The sequence below is a fragment of the Cupressus sempervirens genome, chromosome 9 (assembly GCF_028749045.1).
Source record: "Cupressus sempervirens isolate cs-2001-9-10 chromosome 9, ASM2874904v1, whole genome shotgun sequence".
Lineage (NCBI taxonomy): Eukaryota > Viridiplantae > Streptophyta > Pinopsida > Cupressales > Cupressaceae > Cupressus > Cupressus sempervirens.
In genome coordinates this window covers 114,312,906-114,340,890 of record NC_143126.1, presented here as the reverse complement: position 1 = coordinate 114,340,890, position 27,985 = coordinate 114,312,906, and the positions used below count along the sequence as shown (strand labels likewise).

Sequence of the window (27,985 nt, the reverse complement as noted above, 5' to 3'; positions counted from 1 at the left end):
CTTCTATTTGTTGATGATGTGGTTCTTTTGGTCTCCTCTCTTGAGGGTCTACGACAGCTTCTTGATGGTTTGGCTTCCTTTTGTGACTTGCAGCAGCTAGTTGTGAATCTAGGCAAGACTTGGGTGATGGTCTTCAACTACTTTGAATACCTCCCATCTCCACTTCTATTTTCAAGGCCTTGAGATTGAAATTGCATCCTCCTACACCTACCTCAAGGTTAAGTTCTTTGGACCCCGTTTCAATTTGAGAGTCATCATGCAACCCAAGGTCAATATAGGGTTGGGTTCCTTGGCCATGTTAGAGAGACAATGCTTTAGACATTGCATCCAAGTTATCCTTTCTGGACTCCTTAGTTAGACCGACCATACTCTGCAGGCTTGTGATTTGGGGGCCCTCTCCTAGATTTTGATTGGGCTTAAGTTGAGAGTTCATACCTTTCTCCTTTGACACATCATCAGATGTCATCGGTCTACTACTCACAATGGCATATTGGTCGAGTTTGGGGCCCATCCTTTCAAGCTCTGGGCCATATTCGATCTAGTTTACTTCCTTCATCATCTTCAAGGGTTTGCTGATTCAGTTGATGGGCAGCACAAATACTCTTACCTAGCCTACTATTCTTCTGAGATTATCAATGGTTCTAGCCTTGACGGTAGGACCCGTTGTTGGTATGTCTAGGCTTTTGCTTTGCTAGGTTCAATCGGGATTGATATTGACCGACTCCCTCCCTTTTAGTTTTTGCTTGATGCTTTCGCTCACCTCCTTCCCTCTCAGCAAGAGTTGAATGGGCATGCTAAACTTGACATTTACAGATAGTATATTATCACGACTTGTAGTAACCCTCCAAGGGGTCTCTGCTCGAAGATGGCCTTTTATGTTGAGTACTACATGGAGATACAGGATGGGATCATTGTGTGCACTTCCTACCTGACTCTACGCTGGAGTCATGCCCTTCACATCTCCTTTGGTTCCCTTAGAGTTGCTTCTCATCGGCTTAGTATTCATATGGACCATCAAATTAATAGAGTTGACCATATCTATCAAGCACTGAAGCTGAGACAAAGACTCACTTCATCTTTCATTGTCCCATTTACTACAAGATCAAGGATAAGTTTCACTAGCTATTCAAGGAGTGCAGATCTCGTTCTTCTTTCTTTAGATACACTGATTAGCAACTTGTACTTTGCTTCTAGGAGGCCATGCGGCTTCATGATCATACCTTGTAAGTTCAGTTCCCCTTGGGTCAAATTTCAGACTAACTTATCACCTCCTTTTTCTCGCTTGTCTCCTACCAAGGGCACAAAGCGGTTGCTCGGTCCTCCTACTTCCAATCACATCAGGTCAATTTGACCTCACAACGGGTACACTCAGTAGCCACACCCCACCTCCAGCGGTATTCTAAGATGGTTCAAATCTCACTCTCACCCCAGACTGTATCCTTCAATGTTCGACTACTTCTTACCTTCCAGGAAGCACCTCTAGCCTTATTCTTTTTGGTTCTTTTGTTTTTGCTCTTGTTCTTTTCGCAGACACCATTTGGTGCTCCTCGTGTTGGCGGTTGCCTTGGTTGTATGCTTCCAGTCCCTTAGACCCTTTTATGGTCTCTTGTTAAACATTAATAACTTTATCTTACCCATCCACATTTAATAAAATGGATACAAGCCAAGTTTGATTAATGTAACAACACTACAATAATATTTCTCATATTATAGATAAATATGTGCAGTTCTTGATTGCTATGTTTTTTATAAGTTCCATCATCATTATTATGTAAATATGTAGCTTGTGATTCCTTCATTCCAGTCTATGTTTTTCCTTTAGTGGCCTATGATTCTGTTGCTAGAGGAATAGGCACTAATCTAAAACCATAAACCAGACTCAAATAATTGATAACAAAACATTGATTAGTAGTATTGAGGTAGTAATTCTGTGTATCTGTGATTGTTGATACAATCTAGGATAATATCTACTATGAGCCTCAAAGAGAAAATATCGTGTGGATGATGCTTGCACATTTTGATTAGCTATACATAAGTTTTATGGAAACTAGTTGTTCTTAGTTCAATGACACTATCTGGGGCCCAAGCAAGAGGTTGTGTTTAGTTGCTGTTGATTTATAATTTGTATATTTTGATTAATTATGATACTTGTTAAGGTATATATCCTTTTAAATACTCTCCCAACTCTAAGCTGAGGTGAAAAAGCAAGAGATTCACTCGTAGAGCTGGTCTTTAACCCTCCAAGGTTTGTAAATGAGCTGATTTTACTCACAGGATGGCAATCCTGACTTTCAGAATGACATCTAGTTCTCGGAGGTGGAGTAACAGTTTTAAGACCCGACATGTAGGAAGCTAATTAATCATGTAAAAAGGAATTAAGGCAGCACAAACAAAAGACATTAATGAAGATCCAATTAAAAGAAAACTCGTAACACAGAAGATTCAGATCAGTGACTCTAAATTATTGATTAGTTTTTAGCTTCTTGTAGACCATTCTTGCATATTATTTCTTTGTAAATAATTTATATGTTTCATATGCTTTTGTCCTATTATCCGTAGTGATGTGATATGGACATCATGCTCTTCGTAATGTTTGGGTAGAAGATGCACTTTTAACGGCCCTCTGATGTAAAAGGCTCATGTGCTTATAATCTCTACTCTGCCCATTGTCCTTTATGGTTACCTGAACGACGTGTGGATCTTTTATTCCCAATGTGCCAATGAAAATCTATTACTTTTGGTCTGTGTTTTTTGCTACAAGCACTTTTTAGTTTGTTAACTATAAAATGTTTTATTTGAATTATTAAGAAAATCTACTCAGTTTTCAAATTAATTTTAAGTTATCAAACCAAAGGTTTAGATGAATGAGAAACTACACAAATATAAGCCAGACTTGCACTAAATAGGTGCAAAGGTGTGCCTGTTATTGCAATGGAATAGAGAAATCTTGTTCTCGGCACCAACCTCATAGAGCATAAATATAGTTAATTTTGTGAGAAACATCAGATAGTCACAAAGAATGCATTTAATCTAAGTTGCCGATTTGGATTCGTGTTCGAGATTGGGTTCGAAATTCATTCATTTTTTTAGATTGGGTTCGGATGTGTTTTGGGTTCACTTGTATATATATATATATATATGCAGCAAATAAGTTCATACACCACTATGCTAATTTTAAAGCAACATAGCAAAATACACCACCATATCAATGTTTTAATTCGAAAACAATAATGTCAACATTAATAATCGGCCATCGTGATCAAATATCATGAAAAACCATCAAGCAAATCATCATTTTGCTGTTGCAAATTAGAATCACAAAAAGTAATTTTATAAGCCCATTTAAGACCAATGTTGTGATTGTGCCATATTGTAAGCTTCACACATTAATTGTCATAAATGATTCAAAGAAAACAGCTTTGCATCAGATTGGATGAAGCCCAGAAAGAAGGCTTTGGATCCACATTTAACCACAATAAAGATCTCTTTAAATTTTATTAAATTCATAATTTTCTATACATGTTAGCCTATATGCACAACATACATTCCACAATAAATGTGCGACTCTTCTACACATCCAGATTCTTCTCAAGTAGCATTTAATTCAAATTAAATATGATTAGCATTTGAATCCAATCATGTGCTTGAATCTAATTCTGAGTCTAGTTTAGCATGAATAACTTTTCGCAAAAGTAAACAAAAGGTGTTTTTTGACCGAATTCTCTGAAATTCTGTCCGGGTTCCTATGCTGGAATCCGACATCGCCCAAAAGTCGTCTGAATTCTACCAAGGTTTCATTGAGAGAATTCTCAACAAAATTTCTTGTGGTAGACTTTTGACAGAATCTAACAAGGACCAGACTTCTGAGGGAATTGAACCAGGTATTCCTAGGTTGAGGAGAGAATCTGGTAACTTATCACTTAATACATACATTTCACTCAATCAAGATGAAAATGCATGCCCTGTATCCTACAAACCTTCAGTAATTTTGCAACGTACATGTTCTAATACGCATTCTTCTATTCCAAGAAATAAGGATAAAACATGTTGATGCCAGAACCTCTGAACACAATAACAAAAAACCTAACTGTTGTCCATCTCAGAATAAACTTAAGTATCAATTTTACATTATATTCAAATTTGGATTTTAGGCAAGGGTACATTTCAAACTTATCTAAAATGACATGGAGGGGGCTGGAAATCTGCCAAAAATTCCACTACAATTCAAATGCTAGATTCAGACCTTAAACTGTCTCTAATTTCATCATGTCCCGATGTCCTCCATTTTGAATAAATCAATGTTCAAATGACAACAAACTTAACAATCCAGATAATGCATCTTCAATACAGAGCACACAAACATAATACCCTCAATTATTTACAGCATGATCACAAGTAAGGTTGCAATAATGAATGAAATGTTTGACAATAACTATACTCTTTGCAAACCTAATCAAGGTTGAGAATAAGTTTGAAAATCTCCACGCAACCAAACCCACTAAGATTTTGAGCAAATTTTACAGGTGTTTAGAAGCATTACAGCTAGAAAGAAATACTGACCGACTTGCAAAAACAATATAAGTTTTTGCATCCTTCAATAGTTCCTGAATACAATATATACCAAAGTGTGTCTCAGAGGTGGACTGAAAAAAAAACTCTATTATCATTTGTGCAGTGCCAAGTAATTATTTACAACGCCATGGGAAAATTGTTATTACTACGACAAACACTTAATTAAAGAATCTATATGAGTTTGAAACATGCACCAATGAACCAGGAAGATTCAAAAGTGGCCAGGTTTGTAACGAGTGAAGAAGCAATGGTGGAGGAAATGAAAACCTAAATATCAAAAAGCTCAAAACTTGTAGGTTATTTACTAAGGCTAGACTAAATGATACAATCAGTTAACAAAGCTGAGGGAATGAAAGAATGCTATCTCAAAAAATATTTAGACCATTGAATAACAAGTTACGGCGTCTAGTGAAAAGCCTATGTAATAATCAAAATATAGCAATTCACATCCCCCCAACAATGACCAAATTGAGATCATTTAGAGAATTCTGAGAACGTTGCACTCGGCAATGTGTGAATAGTAAATCACTATACATTATTCTTAAATAGTAGTCAACTCCATTCAAGGAGATCTGATCTGCAACAGACAGTTGAAATTATAGGTCTCCATGAATTCTCGACCTCTTTAGAGCAATCGCACAATGCAAATACATGATCCAAATATGTAGAAATGACGAGCTTTGAGAAATCAATGTTGTACAAGACTTAATACAAAACTGTATCATCTATGAGCAGCAACCACTCTTAGAGGCAACTGGTTCTCCTTTCATTTGAATAGTACTTGGTCTCGCAGTACTCATTGCAGGTTGACTGGCCATCCTGCAATAACACCCATAGAGATATGTAAATCTATAACATTGTTAAAAGGCACATCACTCCCTTCCACTTTCCCCAACACAAAGCTTTGAGAAAGAAGTAAGCATGTTAGAGCATTAGTCTGAAATTTCTTCATTGTAATAAAGGCTGCTAAAATTTTGAAAGCATGAGACAAGAATGACAAAGTATTTGGTCCAGATCATTATATAGTCTACACATGCACAGAATACAAATATTTAAAATAGGGAATACTTTAACATCTCTTATTTCTCTTTTTTCTAGGGAATACTTCAACACTTTGATATCTCTTCTTTCTATTCCAAAAGGATATGAAAGATCAATGTTGTAATACAACACACCTGCTCTTTATTTCAGCGGCCATGGTCATGAATGCTTCCTCAACATTTGTTGCATTCTTAGCACTTGTCTCTAAAAATGGAATCCCAATCTCATCAGCAAACGACTGCAATCACAAAAGTAATTCACAAATATTCAATGAAATTCCACTCTATAATAATGCAAAGAAAGACAGTCAACAAGATTAAATTAGTAGCAGAAAATTTATCAACACATAAAACACCAACCCAAGAGTCTATTGCAACTTTGTCAGCCCATAGCAGCAATACACTTAGAAAACACGTGATTAATCCCAAGTAACCATGACCCACCACATTTTCTGTGCCCTTACTCAAGATTTCCCCCATGTGTCCAACAGATGGTTTTGAGCTATACACACAAAGAGAAAGGTTATATGGAGAAATACAAAGCAAAGGCAAACTGAACATCTTTTATTTATGCTTAAGGATTAAGGTCCTTTAAATTTGAAAAGATTTCTTGTAGAAGCTAAATTTTAAACTCTAATGGAGGAGGGTTTTCTTTTTTTGACCAAGTGAGGGTTTAGGTAAAAAATGTGGGACCACCCCTAAAACATTAGGCCAAGCTCCATGACAAAATGATCTGCTATTTGAGGGTGAGATTTTCTTTATACATGTGTATCCTCCTGGGTAAAGTAAAAAATGATTGTTTAAAAGTCTTGTGCATTTTTTATAATTAACAATTATACAAGTATAATGCCTTTAGGGCCTTAGGCTTTTCTTAAACTATATGCACTATACTTCCCATGAAATAAGATTAATATTTTATTTATATGTTTTTACAGAGAGTACATTTTCAGACATGTTTCCATAGTGTATCAAATTATGTGATGATTTACCCAAACTAAACTGCGTAGTTAATCTTGACTCAAAACTATGGAGTCAAATCCCGATTGTTTGTCACATAAAAAGTACATTGTTTTTAACTATTTAGTTCCTACGATTTTACTAAGTTTTTCTTTTTTAAAACAAAGTCATTGAACTCCATTTACCCATTTACTAAACCATGTCAATGGAATGCTAATATGATTAGCTAATTACAAACTAGACAATGAAGAAATAGCATAAAATATTAAAATAGAATTGTAAGGATTGGGAATGACTAGAACTTAACAACCTAACAGAACAGTATTTGTGAGCCCCTTCTAAAATTGTATCTCAATCATTCAGAGCCACTATCTGTCACTGGTAAAGAAGTTTAGAAAAGAGAGCCGGGATTTCCAGTAGTAAGGATGTGTTTTTGTTAAAAATTTCATCTTCTAAATACCAGTAATTTCAACTTTGTGTATGTGCTTTAAGCCAATAAGTGTTCACTTAAAATTCATAATATTATGTCATGCATAGTCCGAGTGAAAATAGCAACCAAAAATCCAAGTACATAGAACAGTTAAACCAAAGTCATTTTATTAACATGAAAATGTCTTAAATGCCATGCACCAAACTAGGGTTCACATGATATTATTAGACTTGTGGTACTGCTACAACTATACTATTTTGAATAGACTATATGTATGATAATTCTGTAGGAAATTGCCTTTCCCTTTGCCTGCCAACCCTATTTTGGACATGTAAAGTATTCTTGTATTTATTTAAGAGCATCTTAGCAGCAGCTTTATTTGCAGGTGCCAAGCACACTGCAGGAATTTTGGATGCCTTCTGGCATAAAATAAACACCTCCAGTGACAACATCCCAAGTCCATGTGTATGGCTATATTCCTCAACTAATTGGCAAGAGCCTCTAATGAAAGCCCTGTTTTTGCTCAACAAAAAAAACGCAGTGACATCATTATATATCACATAAGACTGTAAGGTCCAGATTACCAATAATACAATATAAAATTAAACGTTTCCACCATATGAGAATTTTTTCTGAGCAACACATGTTATAGTACTGAAAAGAGAATGTATTGTCAAACCACACTCGAATTTAGAGGAAATGTTCAAACTAGTAATAAAGAAGAGAATATGCTATTTGTCTACACTGAATTAAACAGATTTATCATACTCCGCATAAAGAAATTGGCCGAAATAAACATATGCCTTAAGCTTTTATAAACAGTTATGCTATGAAATTACCTTAGCTGTTTGATAATCTACTACTTTCTTTGCAGTCAAATCATTCTTGTTACCAACAAGCAACTTATTCACATTTTCACTAGCATAGCGGTCAATCTCATTCAACCATTGCTTAACATTGTTGAAGCTCTCCTGGTCAGTGACATCATATACCACCTGCCAAAATAAAGAAAAATTGAAGATAATTGAATAAGTTTTTTTAGATTTTTGAAAAGCTTGAAAATAATCATTTGGGGTATACTATTTGAAATTTTAATTTTCGGGCTGAGAAAAAATTCTAAAACCATCCAATCAAAGATTTTTTTTTTTTTTTTTTTAAAGTCACACTGTATAGCTGAACTGCTGGATCCTGAAGGCAGGGGCAAGAATTCCTACACTCCCAGTAAGACTCCTAACCAAGGTGACTCATTTGTAGAGGAGATAGATAGTATATCCATGGAAGACAAATGGAAAGAAACCAACAAGATGAAGGAGGATATTCAACACTCACAAAGAAAATTGTATAGCAATGAAGGAGATACACCTAGCATCCAAAGCATTGTTCCAAGCAACCAAGGTGGATCATCCAAGCCAGTCAATCTTGATCCAAATGCTAACACTCATATAGGATCTAGGAAACCTGATACCAAGGTGAATATATGCAAGTTTGATGGCAAGGATCTCTCAACTTGGATCAATCAAATGAAGTGTTTTTTTTCCTAAAATGCATCAGATTCCAAGTGGGCAAAAAGTGGCAATGGCTTCCTTATATCTAGAACCAAAGCAATTCAATTGGTATCAATGGCTATGTGTGCAAGGAAGAAAAGGACTCTTACTGTCACACAGTCAAGTTTTACAAATGAGCTACACTATACTACATTAGCCAATTAGCTAAACTATGGCAAACAAAACAAATCAAGGATTATATTTGGCAATTACAAAATCTATCCTTGAGAACAGATACAATTCCAAAAATGAACTTGAATTGACTTATTGGATATTTCTAGGCGATCTTGAAGAACAATATTAAGTATACATGTTAAGCATAACTTCTATATCTATGTTTTTTGTCCTAGCACACCAAGCAAAAGAGAAGTCATTGATTCCTAGAGCATAAGAGTTTGGTGGCATAGAAGACAAGAGCTTCTCAGCACAACAATTGCCAACCAGTTGAATTGACTCCATGGCAAATATAATAGAGGACATAAATGAGCAACAAAGAAATTGCTCTCTATTGAAGGAACACTTAAGAAAGAAGACAAAGTTAATGCACCAAAATGGGAATCAGGAGATCCTCGACCAATATTTCCTTCTCATGCATTTCCTAGCATGAGCACCCCACAGAATTTTCGAGGTAGTGGGTTTCTTGAAAAAAAAAAGAATGACAATATTGATAGACATGAAAAGTGCTCACAACTTCATAAACAAAAAATTAGCTTTCTTATCTAAATTCTTATATATTCAACTCCAAAAATTAAAATTATGACTGCAGATGGGGGCACTATCAATTGTTTGAAGAAATGCCATAACATTAAATTGTTCAAGGGAAGATATTCACTTAATTGCTCTATATTTGTTATCTCCATTTGTGTGGTAGATCTTATGTTAACAGATCAACAGATTACTAATTTGGAGACAATCAAGATAAACGTCCAAGATTTATTCATGCGTTTTCACTTAAAGGGAAGGATAGGAGAACCAAGAGGGATACATGCAAAAACTCTATAGAAGGTAAGCTCTCATCAAATGCAGAAGATGCTTAACAAAAGAAGCAGATGGGTTTGTCATCCAATTGTTTTCATTAGAAGCATATCAATCAAAGACTTCTACATCACTATATCTACAAGCAGTTGTAGATAAGCACTCAATAGTTTTTGGTTAGGTGTCAAAAGGATTACCTCCTAAAAGAAATCATGTTCATGTCATTCAACTAGTACCAAATGACCAACCACCAAACAATGTGCCTTCCAAGTATCCATATATACAAAAAAGTGAGATCAAGAAGACGGTTCAAGAGATAAGCAAGTATTATTAGGCATTGCTAGCATGCTTACTCCTCTCTAGTAGTAATGATGTGGAAGAAGGATGAATTTGGATGAGTCCTAACAATAGGAGCTCAACAAGTACATCATAAGGAGATAAGCTTCCCATTCTAATAATAGATAGTTTGTTAGGTGAGTGATGTTTATTTTACTAAATTCAATCTTTATTCTAGTTATCATCAAATTAAAAATAGAAATGAGGTTGCACGTAGGAGAACTTTTTTAACCCATTGGGGCTTCTAAGAGTTTTTGGCAATGCCTTTTGGTCTCACAAATGCACCGTCTAAATCTCACATTTTGATAACTCTATTTGTAAGTCCTTTATTAAGACAAGACATGCCCTAGAATTCCTAAACGACATTTGTATTAACGCTTTGATTTAGAGCCTACAAAAATGATAATTATCAATAGATAAACAAACATATAAATCAACAATGTTCCAAAGAGACACTTGGGAGAGCATACAACGTGTTGGTTCCTAAAACCACAGATTGGAATCCTACGAGCCTTGCCTGCTCGATGCTGGAATGTCCAACCAGTTAAGGCCAACTTGACCGGATTGATCGATGCGATCCAAATCCCCTGCACTTCTGACTTTGCAAAACCAAGGTGGGTGTACCTAATCCTGGACAACAACCTTAAATCCAAGATGCTTAAAGCAAATTGGTTAGAACGCGAATGTATTGAAAGTTTTCCTAACGGCAAGAATTATAGAAAACTTTAAACTTGAAAATTATGAATTAATAAATAAATGTGATAATGTTTTAAATAAAGAATGAATACAACAAATGAATATATTAATTCCTCAATGGAAAGAAATGAAATAGTTGCCAACATATGGATTATGAATCAAGAGCAATATAAAGACCAGTGCTTGATGAAATGGGCAATCAAAGTCAATATTATAAGTTGAAACATACAACTTTATAAAGTTCAATATATTTACACTATAAACAATTTTAACAATTCAGACACGGTGGATCAATTATATAAACGCAATTTTAAACTAGTCAAAGATGCACTTTAACTCCTACGGAGACAAACTAGACATAAATACGGAAACAATTAACTATTTCACAATATCTATGTTTGTCAAATTTAAAATGCAATAATGACCCAATCCACTTATCCGAAATTTAAAATATTTATGAAGGACACAACTTAATAATAATTTAAAACTCTAAAATTTAAAATAAATAATAATGCTACAAATAAAATTGCAATAAAGACACTCGTTACAAATGATCTATCTACTGCATTTCAATTCTGAAATCACATATAAATTTGCTCTGTAATAAATTTGCTCTGTAATTCAATCCACGGGCTTTGATCAAGAATTCATTTCTCCACCAATCGGAGAATATAATACATCATATGTGCTTCAATATATAAAATTTTAAAATATGAATATGAATTGTCCCCTTATTGTATTTTACATCTATATTTATAGCCAATGAAAGGGTACTAAATTCTCCTCATAACAACATGACCCTTCATAACAAATAACTAATCTGCAAATCCATTTCAAGCTATGCTTAGGGATAAAATTTATAATATAGTTTGCAAAACATAATTTATAATATCACCCAATTCATTTAATCGTGGGTATAAGTTATGGAGTGGCTTTGAGAAGATACTCGCAGTCTGTCTGTGGAAATCTGGAGATTTCTCATGTGTCTTTTCCCATATGCAAGATATTTGTTCTTCATTCCTTTATTCACATTCTTAATTTCTGATGCCTCAATCTTCCCTTGCAGATAACCGTATTGGAGCAGAAGCTTCTAACGCTGGGATGTTTTGTCAACTCCATGCTCAAACCTGTGATACACAAAATGTTGTTAGGTTTTGTATTATTAAAACTGTTATTTCCAACGCAAATATATGGTCTCATTATTCACAAATGGTTTGCCTTGTCTGAACGTGTATACCCAATGTCACCAATATTTTCAATCGACTCCTTATTGCCGTTGACTCCTTTATACGCTGTTTTTTCTTCATAATGTTTCGTGGCTTTTCCATGATCTTTCTTCTGAATGAAACATGGTCTCTCGAATAAATGAGTATAGGGTTCATGATTCCGTCTTTGAATTCTGATGCCAGATCTGAAACTTCATAACAAGGAGCCACAATCATCACTCTATGTTTCAGATGATCTAATCCCTTAAATTCTCCGTCTCCAACATACTGTTTGCACCTGATTGATTGTACTTGTATTTACAACTCTCTTTAAATGTAGCAGCTGATTGTATGATGTCGATCCATCTACTGTGCCAAATTTGCTGCAGTCTATCTCCATTTTTAATTCATGATCTGAAACTGGTATAAGTATTACCTCTTTATCTGCATGTATCAGAAATAAGTTTTATGTTCAGATTGACTTGATGTTTCTTCACATATACTTATTTGATTCCTTTGCACTGCTGTGTTATAGATATGCTGTTCCTGATTGTAGTCTTCAAACAAATCTATTCTCTGGATATATTACAGGATGCCTTGATCCATTTCAGAGTTTAATTGATCAAGTTCATAATGCATTACCAGTGTATTTCATAGTTGTCCAATTTAACATCTAGTAACCTTGAAATCAATATTGATTAAATATTTCACTGTTTGTCTTTCATAGTTGACCCAAGAAAACTCGAACTGCATGAAAATGGGATCAAGAAGAATAATCGAGGGCTGAGAAAATTGTTTGTCTATAATCATAGGGTGTCTCTGTCATAGCAGAACCTTGACACTTTTTATACTGCAGACCTGCAAGCATATTTTTCAATACTCACAGTAACTCATTTTCTTTAACTTTTGTCGTACCTTCATGATTAATGGATCATTGTTGTTTGTCTATTCATTCTTTCTTTAAATCTTTGTGAACCACTTATAACTCTCCTGTTCATGAATTTTAATGCTTTGAAACATATTGTTTGAAGATAAGTAGTGGGTAAGATCTAAAGATTTTTCCTCTACCATGGTGATTGGGACCTTAAATTTTGAAAAATTTAGTGTTGCATCACAAGGCACGTTGAGCCTATCCATCAAGCCCATGTGCTCGATAATGGCACCTGAAATTTGGCCTCCCAGCCACACTTAGGGTTACAACTAATCAAATGGATCTTTATGCTAGCTGACCCCCTAATGTGCCCTACCTCCCCTCTATAATGGGATGGTGGATTGCCCATAGGCTTAAAGGAATCTTCATCCACATTAATCGAGTATTTCTACTTCATTAGTATGTTAGAAGAAATAAAATAACTGTATATATTCATATTTCTTATCAAATGAAGACATATAATAGATTATCTAAATCATATGATAATGCATTATATTCATACCACACTATCTGATAAATATGTAACTGTTTTGTGATCTGTATTTTAATTTCCGACTTCGTAATTGAATAATTAATATAGACTGATTGACTTGATAGAAGAATTGATTGCTGGTCCATATGTTTGATCCCAATTGATGTTCAATGGATAATACAATGATTTCCTCTCAGTGGATGATTTGATATATTAGAGAACGACAATTGAATAAAATAGAAATTCATTGAGTGAAGAATGATGATGATTGAGTGCTGACTTGATGTACTAGTGAATGATGATAGATGGATCCATCGACTGACAGGAATGGTTTCTCCTTTATACTATATTGGTAAAAGCTAGGAAGCCGATTCGACCCCTATAGCTCTAGATGCAGAAGCTGAAGTGAGTGGGGATGTCGATGCGGGAGTGGAGGCAATTGCAAGCTGGCCGGAAGCTGTTCCCGGCCAGCCGAATGCGGCAAGAAGCCACACAATGGCTTTTGGTTGCATCTAGTTGGCCAGGAATGACTTCTGGCCAGCTTCCAGATGCATCCGAGAGCATCCACAGGCTTCCAAAAAAACAGGTGCAGAAATAGGTTTTTTAATCTATTTTTTCCTTGCAAACCCTAAAACAGCTCGAAAGGTTGGTTGGCCGAGTGCACCGGCTTTCAAGAAGGGAAGAAAGGCAGTTCCTTTTATTCCACAAATGAGTATTAAGCAACTGAGGTAAGCATTTAATCCCATTCTTATGTTTTCATGATTTCTTTTGAGATTTGGAAGATTTTTTTCAAGTTAGTGAAGAATTTTTTTGTTTTTTTAAATTTTTTTTTGCAAAAATAAAGTAAATCAAGAAGTTTAGCAATCTATTTTTATATTTTAATAAAGTGATGCTTATAAGTACATATATGATTTTAATAATATTTGAATTATAATAATATTTGAATTATTTTCGAATTACAACCTTCCAACCCTATTCTTTTCAATTTAATATTATTTGTTTTTTGATAGCATTTGGCATAAATAATCTATTTAAACATTTGGCAATTTGAGTTTTTCCAACTTCTCTTCTTTAATTTGAATTTTTTGAGGTATTCGAATGGCTTCTTGTAACTGAAGGTAGCCCTAAGGTCTGGCTCAATTCTTTATTATGGACTCCTCAATTGTCCCTCGGCCATCTTTCTTCTCTCGGCCTTCAAGCTCCTTAAGTTTTCAAAAAAAACTCCCTATTAGCACCCTCGATTTGCAGAAACCATCCGTATGTGCATACTATGTTAGCCGACTGAGATCACTTGTCACAGGTTTTCAGTAACAGCTAGTGGATTCATCCTTGTTTTGGCATTCTGTATCTAAATAGCTCATCGACCTTCCTTATTCTTGGCAACCCGTGATTCCTTGTTAGCTATTTACAGAGGTTAAAGTTCGGCCCTGTTTGTAATCCGCCTTGAATTCAAATCAATTGTTTCGACCACCACTAAGCCAAGGTAGACGGATTGATACCAAAGTGCAAACTCTTCTCAGGATTGGATTTTAGAGAGTCAAGTAAGATAATCTAACTCTTGTAATCGTTTTATTCTCACCTTGTTATCACGTCTGCATTCTTGAGTCCCGGCAGATTACTATGAGAAAGTAAAACCCATTAGAATATAAGATAACTGAAATTTAGTACCAGTATGTTATTTTCCTTGTGATTGATGTATATAACATATGTTAAATCAGACATCTTCCTTTATTGTCTAAATGTGTAAATATCCGATTTCCCTTCTTAAGAATGATATCTTTTCTTTCTCAAATACAAATCAAATACATCCTGTTATAAGTTTATACCTATAGCTGGTGTTTATACCATTGTCACATCTTTCTTCCTATTTAACATAAGTTTATACCTATAGTTGGTGTTGCAATTCATCGTTTCCCTTTGTAATAGCATAAGAAGCTACGTCATTGACTTAAGCAATAAGGCTGTTGCATCTCTCTTAATTGAACACCAAGGAATGCACCAGATGAAATGCCCAAATATGGTGAAGAAAGTGTGAAGTATCACATTGAATATAATTTAATAGCACCAAGGAGTCACCGACTTGATGGCCTGAAATAGGTGAGGAGGTGCCAAGAATCTACAATAAACAAGAATGTTATCAGAATTAAATAAATAATAAAATAAATAATGCATTAGCTCATGCATGATCCACTCATGAAGAATGTTGTCAATTTTGAGGTCTCTAAAGAACATAATCATCGAATGTGAAATGATGGTTGTATGAACCGTCTGCTCTGAGAATTCTGAATACGTGGGGCTCACCCCGATTGTGTAGCCAAGAAGATGGGTGATGAGGTGTGAGAAAGGAATCATCAATATGAATCAGTATCAGATATGACATAACAATGATTATCATTTTTAATATGAATTAATTAATAACTCATGCATAAATTGTGATCTCCTGCTGCCAAGTTGCATGTTAAATTACCTGAAAGCCCAATGGATGGCAAGATGTCGTTGTCTGTTCCGGGTAGGGAGGGCCTTTCTCATTAGAGATCATGAGGGGATAAGATTTGGTCCGAGGTTGGGTGGTTAAGCCCCTAGCAATGCTCACCTCTCCCCAAGATGTCAGTAGTGCGTCAGACAGAAATAAGCTTTGCAGTCAATTGTTTACCGGAAACAGGTATTATCACTTTTATTTTTGAGGAGGTAAGATTGAATTGAGTTAATTGTTACCATTATTTTACATCTAGATGCAAGAGATAGATTCCTGGATTGTTTTCATTTATATGAATATCGAATATAAGTATTTATCTAATCTTGAGAAACTATCACAGTTAAGCAATTTGGATGGAAAGGAATCTAAAGCCCTATTGAATCCGTGGTATCGGTATCGAAAGCCCTAATTGAATCCGTGGTATTGGAAGCCCTATAGAATCCGTGGTAGCGGAAGCCCTAAATTGAATCAGTGGTATTGGAAGCCCTAATTGAGATCCGTGGTAGCGGAAGTCCTAATGGAATCAATGGTTTTGGGAGCCCTAATTGAATTAGTGGTTTCGGAAACCCTAATTGGATCAATGGTATTGGAAGCCCTAATTGAATCCGTGGTATCGAAAGCCCTAAGTGATATAGCGGTAACAGAAGCCCTAAATGAACCGATGGTAAATGATGCCCTAATTGATATAGTGGTTTGTGATGCCCTAGTCTAAAATATAGTGGTATTTAATTGTAATTATCATTGATTTTGAGATAGCGATTTTTAGATGTTAGTCATCATGTGAAATTGTTATAGTGTATTTGTGGACTAACCTGGGTGGTTGCAGAAGCATCCCTAGTTTGATTTCGGTCTCAATTTTCCAAGGTATGTGGTTTTGAACTTTTGTAGTATTTTCAATTGATGGTATTTCAAGTTTTTAGTTAAGAAATTTTGTCAAATTGATTTTAAAAGTAAACCTTATTCACATGAACCTGAATGATAACTATCTTCCTATGAAACAAAGTAGTAACTGTATTTCTTTGAGTATGGTATTTGTTAATTTAGACCCGAGAAATTGGGATGTTACATATGGTATCAGAGCGTTGGGTTCAACGCTGAAACCTTGGGTCCAACACTATTTCTGAGAAACTGAAAATATAAATGTTGAAAAAGATTTATTTTGCATAACGGATATTGCAATCAAAACTTGGAAAAACACACTAGAAAAATCATTCAAAATAGCTAGGAAGGCTGAAATGATATAAAGTGGACAAATGTATAAACTATTAAAAAAGATAAAAAGGATTTGCAAGTTGAGTGGTGGAGATCGGGTTTGTCAACTCAAATTTTGAAATCCTTGGCCAGGGTGGAATTAGATTGTCCAGACGCTTCAATTATTTTGTCGAATAACTGTTGGAACTTCAATTAGGCAGATTTGCCAGAACAAGTAATCTTTGTTGATTGTCCAGATGCTTCAGTTATTTTGTCGAATAACTGTTGGGACTTACAACCCACCTGAATACTCGGATGGCAGGACCAGAATGATACATATGCCTTATCCCTGGAGGGAGGACCATTCTTTGTCGAGAATGAAAAGGTTAAAATGGGTCCAGATGCTGAGACTTGTGCAATCCAAACACAGTTTATATAAATTTTGATAAAATGTTATCTAAATTCATCATGATCGAGTTTGTCAACCCAAATTAATGATAGAAATAAGTTGTTACCTATTTGAACTTAAACTAAATGAAAACAAAACTGTGAACCTTGATCCTCTCTGATGTTGGTTAAATGACAAGATCATTATGTGCTCCAGTAAGGAGTAAACACACTTGCATAATTGGAACCATCAATGCTTGTTTACAGATGTAAACTTTGGCAAAATGGGCATGGAAGCCTAAATCACAGAAATGGAAAAGATGAATTTTCAAGTATTTCCAAATGAACGATGAGAACCTTATGAATTGTTTCAGATGCTTATGATCTTGATTTAATGTATGATGATCTTGCATAGTATATCATGTTTTTACCCTTTAACACACTGCTATACATGTATAATACACATGCAATGTGGACTCTACATATTGAGTTGTTGTATATTGCTTTGGAGATGAAGTGTATATTCTATCATGAAATGATTGTTATAAAGAAATGCTACTGTGATAAGATGGGCAAAGAGGCCAAGGTTACATAAATGGAAAAAGATGGATCTAATAATCTCTTTCAGGTGATCTATAAATTTACCAAGACGATCTACCCATTAATAAGTGCCTTATGCCAAATGGTATGTAAAAGTGAATTAAATTAAGATTTAGAACTTGCTAGTTGAAGATTTTCAATTTTGAATACTTACCTTCCTTTCTTTCATTGAACCCTGAAAATTCTCTTAAATGAAGATATCATTATAGAATCAAACTAATGATCTGGTGAGTGCCTACATGAGTATGACAGGAACATGAAATAGAACCAACTCAAATGATGTTAAGAAAACCACAAGTAAGGTAAAGAGAACTCAGGTGAGTACATGTTTAATTTTATGTCACCATGAAGTATCTTTCTAGAAACTTTAAAGTAAAAATGGATCTTGAGTTTCGTTATGATTTTCATTCTGACCCACATGAGAAAAGAAATAATATCACAATGTTATATATATATATATATATATATATATATATATATATATATATATATATATATATATATATATATATATATATATATATATATATATAGTATTTGGAATATTCTTAGTGTCTAAATTGCAGAGGTCATCGAGGACAATGAAACACAAGGGGAATGGTACATTACATTCCAATTTTATTTTTTTTAAAACTCCTTTATAATGTTCGTTGCAATTTCAAGTTCATCGAGGACGATGAACCACAAGGGAAATGTTATGTTACATCCCAATTTTTTACCTAGCTTGAAATATAGCCGTTGAGGTTCGCATGAAGTCGGTAGTTTAATTTGATATAATCTAACAAAATGGTAAGATAGTTGGTCATTATGATTTCAAGTGAAGATGACATGTTAGTTGATCGTTAATCACGAATTCATTGGAATTAAGATGAAACGTTAAATGTTATGATCATTTATGATTAAATAATATATAAATTAATTATGAAGAATTTCCTTGCAGGAAGCATGTCAAAGGGGTGAAAGCATTGTCAAAAAAGAATTAGGTAGGGCATCACCATCACTGGGCAAACGGGTAAAGGACCTAGCCAAAATACATCTGCGAGAATCGCATGAGTTATTTAATAATTTAATTAAAATAACTGGATTAAAATATAAAACATATCTTAAAGGATTTTAAATTATCTTTCGTCGTAGTATTTTTAATAATTGTTTATATACGTGCATTTAAAAATAAAAATGTATTGGCATTTTTATATTTTAATAAAGTGATGCTTATAAGTACATATAAGATTTTAATAATATTTGAATTATTCTTGAATTACAACCTTCCAACCCTATTCTTTTCAATTTAATATTATTTTCTTTTTGATAGCATTTGGCATAAATAATCGATTTGAACATTTGGCAATTTGAGTTTTTACAACTTCTCTTCTTTAATTTGAATTTTTTGAGGTATTCGAATGGCTTCTTGTACTGAAGGTAGCCGTAAGGTCTAGCTCAATTCTTTATTACGGACTCCTCAATTGTCTCTCGGCCATCTTTCTTCTCTCGGCCTTCAAGCTCCTTAAGTTTTCAAAAAAAACTCCCTATTAGCACCCTTAATTTGCAGAAACCATCCGTATATGCATACTATGTTAGCCGACTCAGATTACTTGTCATGGATTTTCAATAACAACTAGCAAATTCATCCTTGTTTCGACATTTTGGATCTGAATACCTCATCGACCTTCCTTATTCTTGGCAACCCGTGATTCCTTGTTAGCTATTTACAGAGGTTAAATTTCGGCCCGATTTGTAATCCACCTTGAAATCAAATTCGATTGTTTGCACCACCACTGAGCCAAGGTAGACGGATTAATACCAAAGTGCGGACTCTTCTCAGGATTGGATTTTAGAGAGTCAAGTAAGATAATCTAACTCTTGAAATCATTTTATGCTCACCTTGTTATCACGTCTGCATTCTTGAGTCGGCAGATTACTATGAGAAAGTAAAACCCATTAGAATATAGGATAACTGAAATTTAGTACCAGTATGTTATTTTCCTTGTGATTGATGTATGTATGTTTCCAGTCATAAACAGTGAAGCTGGTCATGTTTCCAATATGCCAACTGTTTTACTTTGATATCATTACAAATAACAAATGTTAAATCAGACATCTTCCTTTATTGTCTGAATGTGTAATTATCTGATTTCCCTTCTTAAGAATGATATCTTTTCTTTCTCAAATACAAATCAAATACATCCTATTATAAGTTTATACCTATAGCTGGTGTTTATACCATTGTCACATCTTTCTTCCTGTTTAACAAAAGTTTATACCTATAGCTAGTGTTGCAATTCATCGTTTCCCTTTGCAATAGCATAAGAAGCTATGTCCTTGACTTAAGCAATAAGGTTGTTGCATCTCTCTTAATCTGTCCTTTTTCTATTGAATAACATAGCACTGATAAATAAAGTCTGAAGACGTCCTTGTACTGAATTAAGCATATAAGCTTGTCATCCTCTTTACATGTGAAATGATAAATTTCTCTTGATTCATTATGGTTCCAATCGGGATTATTTTCCATTCCAGTATAAAACAAATATAACACTAATTTACAATCACACACACACACACACACATATATATAAGTGAACACCAAGAAATTCACCGGGTGAAATGCCCAAATATGGTGAAGAAGGTGTGAAGTATCACATTGAATATAATCTAATAGCACCAGGGAGTCACCAGCTTGGTGGCCTGAAATAGGTGAGGAGGTGCTGAGAATCTACAATAAACAAGAATGTTATCAGAATTAAATAAATAATGCATTAGCTCATGCATGATCCACTCATGAAGAATGTTGTCAAGAATGTTGTCAATTTTGAGGTCTTTAAAGAACATAATCATAGAATGTGAAATGATGGTTGTATGAGCCGTCTGCTCCAAGAATTCCGAATACCTGGGACTCACCCCGACTGTGTAGCCAAGAAGATGAGTGATGAGGTGTGAAAAAGGAATCACCAATATGAATCAGTATCAGTTATGACATAACAATGATTATCATTTTTAATATGAATTAATTAATAACTCATACATAAATTGTGATCTCCTGCTGCCAAGTTGCATGTTAAATTACCTAAAAGCCCAATGGATAGCAAGATGTCCCCGTTTGTTCCGAGTAGGGAGGGCCTTTCTCATTAGAGATCGTGAGGGGATAAGATCTGGTCCGAGGTTGGGTGGTTACGCCCCTAGCAATGTTCACCTCTCCCTAAGATGTCAGTAGTGCGTCAGACAGAGATGAGCTTTGCAGTCAATTGTTTATCAAAAACAGGTATTATCACTTTTATTTTTGAGGAGGTAAGATTGAATTGAGTTAATTGTTACCATTATTTTACATCTAGATGCAAGAGATAGATTTCTGGATTGTTTTCATTTATATGAATATCAAATATAAGTATTTATCTAATCTTGAGAAACTGTCACAATTAAGCAATTCGGATGGAAAGGAATCTGAAGCCCTATTGAATCTGTGGTATCACTATTGGAAGCCCTAATGAATCCGTGGTATTAAAAGCCCTATAGAATCCGTGGTAGTGGAAGCCCTAAATTGAATCAGTGGTATCAGAAGCCCTAATTGAAATCTGTGGTAGCGGAAGTCCTAATGGGATCAATGGTTTTGGGAGCCCTAATTGAATCAGTGGTTTCGGAAGCCCTAATTGGATCAGTGGTATCAGCAGCCCTAATCAAATCCGTGGTATCGAAAGCCCTAAGTGATATAGCAGTAACAGAAGCCCTAAATGAACCGATGGTAAATGATGCCCTAATTGATAGAGTGGTTTGTGATGCCCTAGTCTAAAATATAGTGGTACTTAATTGTAATTATCATTTGATTTTGAGATAGCGGTTATTAGATGTTAGTCATCATGTGAAATTGTTATAGTGTATTTGTGGACTAACCTGGGTGGTTGCAGAAGCATCCCTAGTTTGATTTCGGTCTCAGTTTTCTGAGGTACGTGGTTTTCAACTTTTGTAGTATTTTCAATTGATGGTATTTCAAGTTTTTAGTTAAGAAATTTTGTCAAATTGATTTTAACAGTAAATCTTATTCACATGAACCTGAATGATATAACTGTCTTCCTATGAAACGAAGTAGTAACTGTATTTCTTTGAGTATGGTATTTGTTAATTTAGACCCGGCAAATCACTTCTTTTTCACCTTTTAACTCCTTTTATAATATTAAATTGACCCATTTATTAATTTGTTTTAAACTCTCTTTAGTCAGCTTTTATATTTTACGAGTTTTAACTTCATAATTCCTAATGTCCCAAAAACGAGATATTACAAGTCCTCTCTGCTCGAGATTGCTTTCCCTCAAGCAATCATGAGTCCATAAGCCAATATTGAGGTTCCATATCCATTTGCTAGCATCATTGTAGCCCACACTGGTAATTCTAGAGTCAGGACCTACCATGCTGTGGTACCAAAAGTGAGAATGCAACCCAATTATCAATATGATCCCCGGATCCCATGTCAATTTCTAAATCTCCACTGCAACTATAGGTTGCACATCTCTAATCATAAATCTCCGGTTGTGTAGCATCACAACATAATCCACAAAATGTAAAACATACATCCTGTTAACACTTGGATCCCAAACTAACCTATCAACACAATCCTAGGTGTAGAAACAAATGACTAGTGAATCTCCAACCTCTTAAATCAGCCAACTGAAAAAATAGATGCCCAACACACTGCCCATATGCAACGAAGCCAATTCATCTTGCCTCAAGAAAGTTGTTGACATAGCTCAAATCAGCATCAAGAATGACAATGATGTCACCAATATGTCGTTGAACTAGAAAGGTAAACATCTCATATGGAATATATCGCAACATGAGTAGTTCCCACTCATTTGCATGCAACTCACTAACCCCTGTAGGCCAAACTAAATCTGAAAGTGTACTAATAGTCCAAGCTGGGCAGCCACAGATGACTGGAGTACGTAGAAAGATAAAATCACCAATTAATAAGTAGACAGCTTCCATATCATAGGAACTTGGTGATAAATCTTTAGGTAAGCTATAAAAACCCTCAGGGCCCACTTTGGACAATTTTGAATTATCTACTTCACCATAAGTATCATCACTAAAATCAACATCTCCTTCAACGAAATGATCACCTCCACACATAGTTTTCGAAGTAAAGTCACATGATTTATCTTCTACCTCATGATATGGTGAGATCATGTTACTGCTGTTGTAACAATCAGAACTTATGTTTTTGACTTCTTGCTGGTCCTCATGGCCTTCATTAGCAAAGTGTGCCTCATTTGGATGGGGAATGGTGGAAACATTGTTCTGGTTTTCATGCCCACAAATGTTATTGATTCCTTCAACAATTTGTGCCACATCCGTAATTTTTTTTTTTGTTTGTCTTCCTTGGGGATGTCTACAATAGAATTCTGATTTGCAGCCTGATGTAAGGAGTAATGTGTCATACTTAGTTGGAGACTTAAATCATCTATCTCCTTCTCTTTATCTTCAGCATGTTGGATAGCTATATCCCTATCTTTGAGTAGCTTCAAATAATCTGATTTCATTCTTTCCACTGCTTTCTTCAGAGTGTGAAGGTTTGCACTATCGTACCATTCATTGTTCCCTTCACCTTTTCAACACCTTTAATTTCTGATTGGTCCTTCAAATCAGCCCCTAAGGTAACATCATCTTGCTCTAGTTCTTGAATGTTAGATTCATTTTCACTTTCAGCTGTACCATTTACAGAATTTTCCTTACTCTCCAGATGTATTGTCTCATCAACTATCACATCAGTGTCTTCACATAATTCATTCTCATTAAGAGTCTCATTTTCAGCCTTGGGATCACCATAATCTTTATCATAATAAGCTCCAAATCACCAAATAAGATGCTATTACAAATCTTACCATCATCTATAGCGGGTTCCCTCTCATGATCCTCATTATGTTGAGGTTGGACTAATAAATCCTCAACTTCCTTAACGCTGATCTGCATTTCTTGAACTGACTCCTCCTTCTTGCTCTCACAAGGGTGACCAAGTGACCAAAATTGCCTGCAAGTAAAACAAATCTGCTCTTTCCTCATTTGGTTCTTGCTCACTTCTTGGAATCCTACAATCTGTAATTCCCTCGCATTTAGTTCTTCTTTAGCCCGCTGCTGTTGGTACCTTTCAATTTTTGGCTCACATTGTTTAAGCACTCAGTTGACCATTTATAGGCACCTTTTGAAGCCTTTTGTTCTCTACCTGAAATTGCTAACAATATTTGCAGTAGTGGCTGAAAATGCGCATCAATTTTAATAATTGTCGTAACCATAATGTTTTCCATGGCTGCAATAACACTTGCATTGTGTCCATCCCTGATTGTGCCTAATAGATTTTGAAACATGGTATGTATTAAATCATACAATCCCATGTCAAGCATAAGATTAAACAGTGTGATATCTGCAAATGATTTTAGCGTGGCCACTCTTCTTGGGAAGTGACGACTTCTGCTACCACCAAGATGTTGAAAATTATCAACAATAAGCTGAATTACCTCCTTGATAGTGTCTTCTTCATAAGGAATATTCTTATAATCTCCATCTGACAAGAAGTAACCAACAGTTTAACCTAGCTATCTGAATGATTCAGCCACTTGTGTTGTTTCAACTAAAATCATTATAGGTACAAGAGCAGTCTGCAATAAATCCGAGGTGATTTCTCAACAATCTTCAAACATCCTGATGGAACTCTACATTTTTGCAATATTCAAATTCCCAAATGTCATGCTAGAGGGAGAATCTTCATATTCACTAGCTTGAAATGTACAGGTCTGGGGATCTTTTCAACAACCGAGGCCGGGATGTGATTGAAGAGAAATTTGCTGTGATAGGGTACAAGCAGTATTTGTCATCTGTTTTTAATCACTTTGAAGTTGTGGTAAAATGAAGGGTTGTAGATAGTTTTATAACGCTTCTCCAATCAGCAAAGGCGATCTGCTGAAGTGTCCTCAATCTGAGAGAGTCGCAGTATTTGTTTAAATGGCCACTATCATTTGGAATTTACTCTTATTTCATAATCATTCTGAAAATTGTAATGTATGCTCATTGTTCCAGCATTTTTCCTAACCATTGGCCATCTCAAAGTCTTGAGCTCACAATATAGCAGCAGTCTTCATTTCCAGGAATGGAATTTTGAGGCAAAAGGCATATTACCCCCACCCAAAAAACTCAGAAAATATGATGAAGTTCATGCATACTCAGAATGTATGCCCAGATTTAAAAATGTGGAAACCTTCAGGAAATATGTATCAGTGTCTGGAACACTAGCTTTTACTCCTGCAAATTCAAGCAAACTACAAAGATGGCAAATATGTACAGAATGACTGACGGTTTGAGCAACATATGATGGTCAAAGAAAAAGGCCACAACATTTGAAGGACTCAGATAAGATTTAAGAAGCAAATATTTGCGAAGTAGTAAACTTTCAAGATAAATCAGAGTAAGGAATTCTGAGATTCCCTTTGGAGAAGACTCAAAGAAGAAGAAGAGTTAAGCAAGGCTAGCAGCTTTGTTTGAAACAAAGGCCTATCGAATCTAAGAAAGTGTGTCGGACACTAAGTAATGAAAACCAATCTATATAGTTAAAGCAGCACAGATAGTTCTAAGTTGCATTGACAAACAAGAGCAATTATTAGCTGATCAAGATTAGCATAGAAGATGGAGAATAGTGCATCACCATGCATATATAAAGTGCTTGTTTCAATAAAGTACCATGCTCACATTACCTTGAATGGACCGAAAGGAAATAGCAGACAGTTTAAATACCTCAGTTGCTTACACCAAATAAGTGTGTGGCTTTTGGAAGTTTCAAAGTAGGGCTTGTTTAAATTAAAACAATAAACATTAATTTGGCAGGTTATAGTATTGTTTGGAGGCATTATTTGTTTTCTGGAAAAGCTACAGTATCTCAGAAAGGATAATGGGTAAGCCAGTTTTGATTTTAGAATATACAAAACATAGTACCAAACTTAATATGCCTGATATGTGCAAGTAATTTTCCCTGATTGCACGCTATGCATGCCAACAGGCAGTTGTGTGTATGCTAAGACGATAAGGGAGCCAAGTATCAGAATTTGGTGTTAATCATCCCTTTTTCTTAAAGCAATATTGTTGGGGATAAATATCATAGCATCTGCAGAAATAAGATGCAGTGTCTGTAGCACCCCGATGGTGATGTTTCCAGAAATCTTCAGGACGGCATATGGAGGTCACAGCATCATACGATGGAATAACTAGAATTCGTGCAGCAGATAAGGGATCTCTATCACATTGATTAAAAGGCACCCCAAGCAATCTGTGTACAAGGTAAGGAAGAGATGATTGGAGCAAATACGGATAGATTGATGTCTTCATGCGCCCGAGCAGAGGAATGATATTGGACATTAGGCCTCTACATCTAAAGCTTGAGCAGAAGAGAATTAAGTCCGCCTGTTGAAAGCATATGGAGAAAAACGGAAGCCCAAACATGCTAAACATGTAAAGGCCAGTAGGAATAGACGCATGCGGATGAGGAGGGGAAAAATTTTGAACGGGAGGCCCTTGAATATGGAGTCGGATTTGGACTACGCTGCCATGTATATCACGAGAAAGAGGAATATATAAATACATTTACTTGTTCTAACCCTGTGTTTTTTTTGCAAGTGAATACACGTTTGGATGAAGGAGCCGCCAGAAATTGTAAGATAATCGTGGTACACCATACACGCCTAATGGAGGAAGGCCCTCCGCAATTTTAGAGAATGATCCTTAGGGCATCATCCGACAATACTATGAATTCGATAAATATTTTGATTCATAAGCTTCCATCATTTGATTTGGAAGTAATATGTCATTAATTACAATATTGATTATGGGGTAAAGCTTATATTTGAAGCTTATAATAGCCAAGTGATTAGTTTCTTGTTATTAAAGGGCGTGATGTTTTGAAGAGAGGCCCGTGTCCTTTGGAAATCTATAAATATGAGATGTAAAACAAAGACATGCGAGAGACGATACATATTCATTTTCATATTTTAAATTTTTTTTATAGTTGCACTTATGATGTATTATATTCTTTTATTGGCAAAGAAATGAAGTTTTTTAGCAAAGCCTGTGGACTAAATTACGGAGCAAATTCATATGCAATTCCAGAATTGAAATGCAATAAATTGATCATCTATAAGGAGTGTCTTTATTGTGATTTATTTCTGGCATAATTATTTATTTTATATTTCGAAGTTTTAAACTATTATTAAGTTGTGTCCTTTATAAATGTTTTTTTTTTTAATTTACTTTCTATAAATATTTTAATATTCCAATAAGTAGACTGGGTCATTATTGCATTTTAAATTTGATAAACATAAATATTGTGAAATATTTAGTTATTTTCGTATTTATGTCTAATTTGTCTCTGCAAGAGTCAAAGTGCATTTTAGACTGATTTAAATTGCATTTATATAATTGATTTGTTGCATCAGAATTATTAAAATTATTTATAGTTTTAAGTATATTAAACTTTATAAAGTTGTACGTCTCAACTTATAATATTGACTCTGATTGCCCATTTAATTAACCACTGGTCTTTTACTCCTGATTTATAATCCATATGCTGGCAATTGTTTCATTTCTTTCCATTGAAGAATTAATGTATTGATTTGTTGCAATCATCTATAATAATCACTTTTATTTAAAAAATATTCATACAATTATTTACTTTTATTTTTAATTTATAAATTGCAAGCTTAAAGTTTTCCTATAATTCTTGCCATTTGGAAAACTTTTATTGTATTTGTGTTCTAATCAATCTGCTTTAAGCATCTTGGATCTAAGTGTTTCGTCTAGGATCAAGTACACCCGCCTCGGTCTTGCAGAGCCGGAAGCGCAAGGGATTTAGATCACATCGATCAATCCCGTCAAGTTGGCCTTAACCTATTGGATATCCCAGCATCAAGCAGGAAAGGCTCGTAGGATTCTAATCTGCGGTTTTGGGAACCAACACATCCTTCCAATTGGATTAAGGTGATGATAGCATTTTCCTTTATTTGTGGTTCCATGCCAAGTTTGTTACCCGTCTCAAAGAGTATTTTGGCCAATTCTGGTATGTCATTTGATGCCATTACAATTGTGAATTCTTTGTTTTGATCTGCTCAACAGTTTGTATAAGCTGCCCAATTTTTCACTACTTCCACTAGC

General features: G+C 34.9%; 1 protein-coding gene across 1 annotated transcript in view; it reads right to left on the bottom strand.

Moving 5' to 3' along the window:
• Window positions 1-4,978: 4,978 nt before the first annotated feature.
• LOC149537808 (GTP-binding protein YPTM2-like) overlaps window positions 4,979-27,985 on the bottom strand; it is a 59,097-nt gene continuing 36,090 nt past the window's right edge. Inside the window, exons 6-8 of the mRNA XM_089799194.1 lie at window positions 7,839-7,994; window positions 5,748-5,851; window positions 4,979-5,391 (exon numbers count right to left, since the gene is read on the bottom strand). Of these exons, the coding sequence (XP_089655320.1) occupies window positions 5,298-5,391; window positions 5,748-5,851; window positions 7,839-7,994 (354 nt within the window). The 3' untranslated portion in view covers window positions 4,979-5,297. The remainder of the gene's footprint in view (window positions 5,392-5,747; window positions 5,852-7,838; window positions 7,995-27,985) is intronic.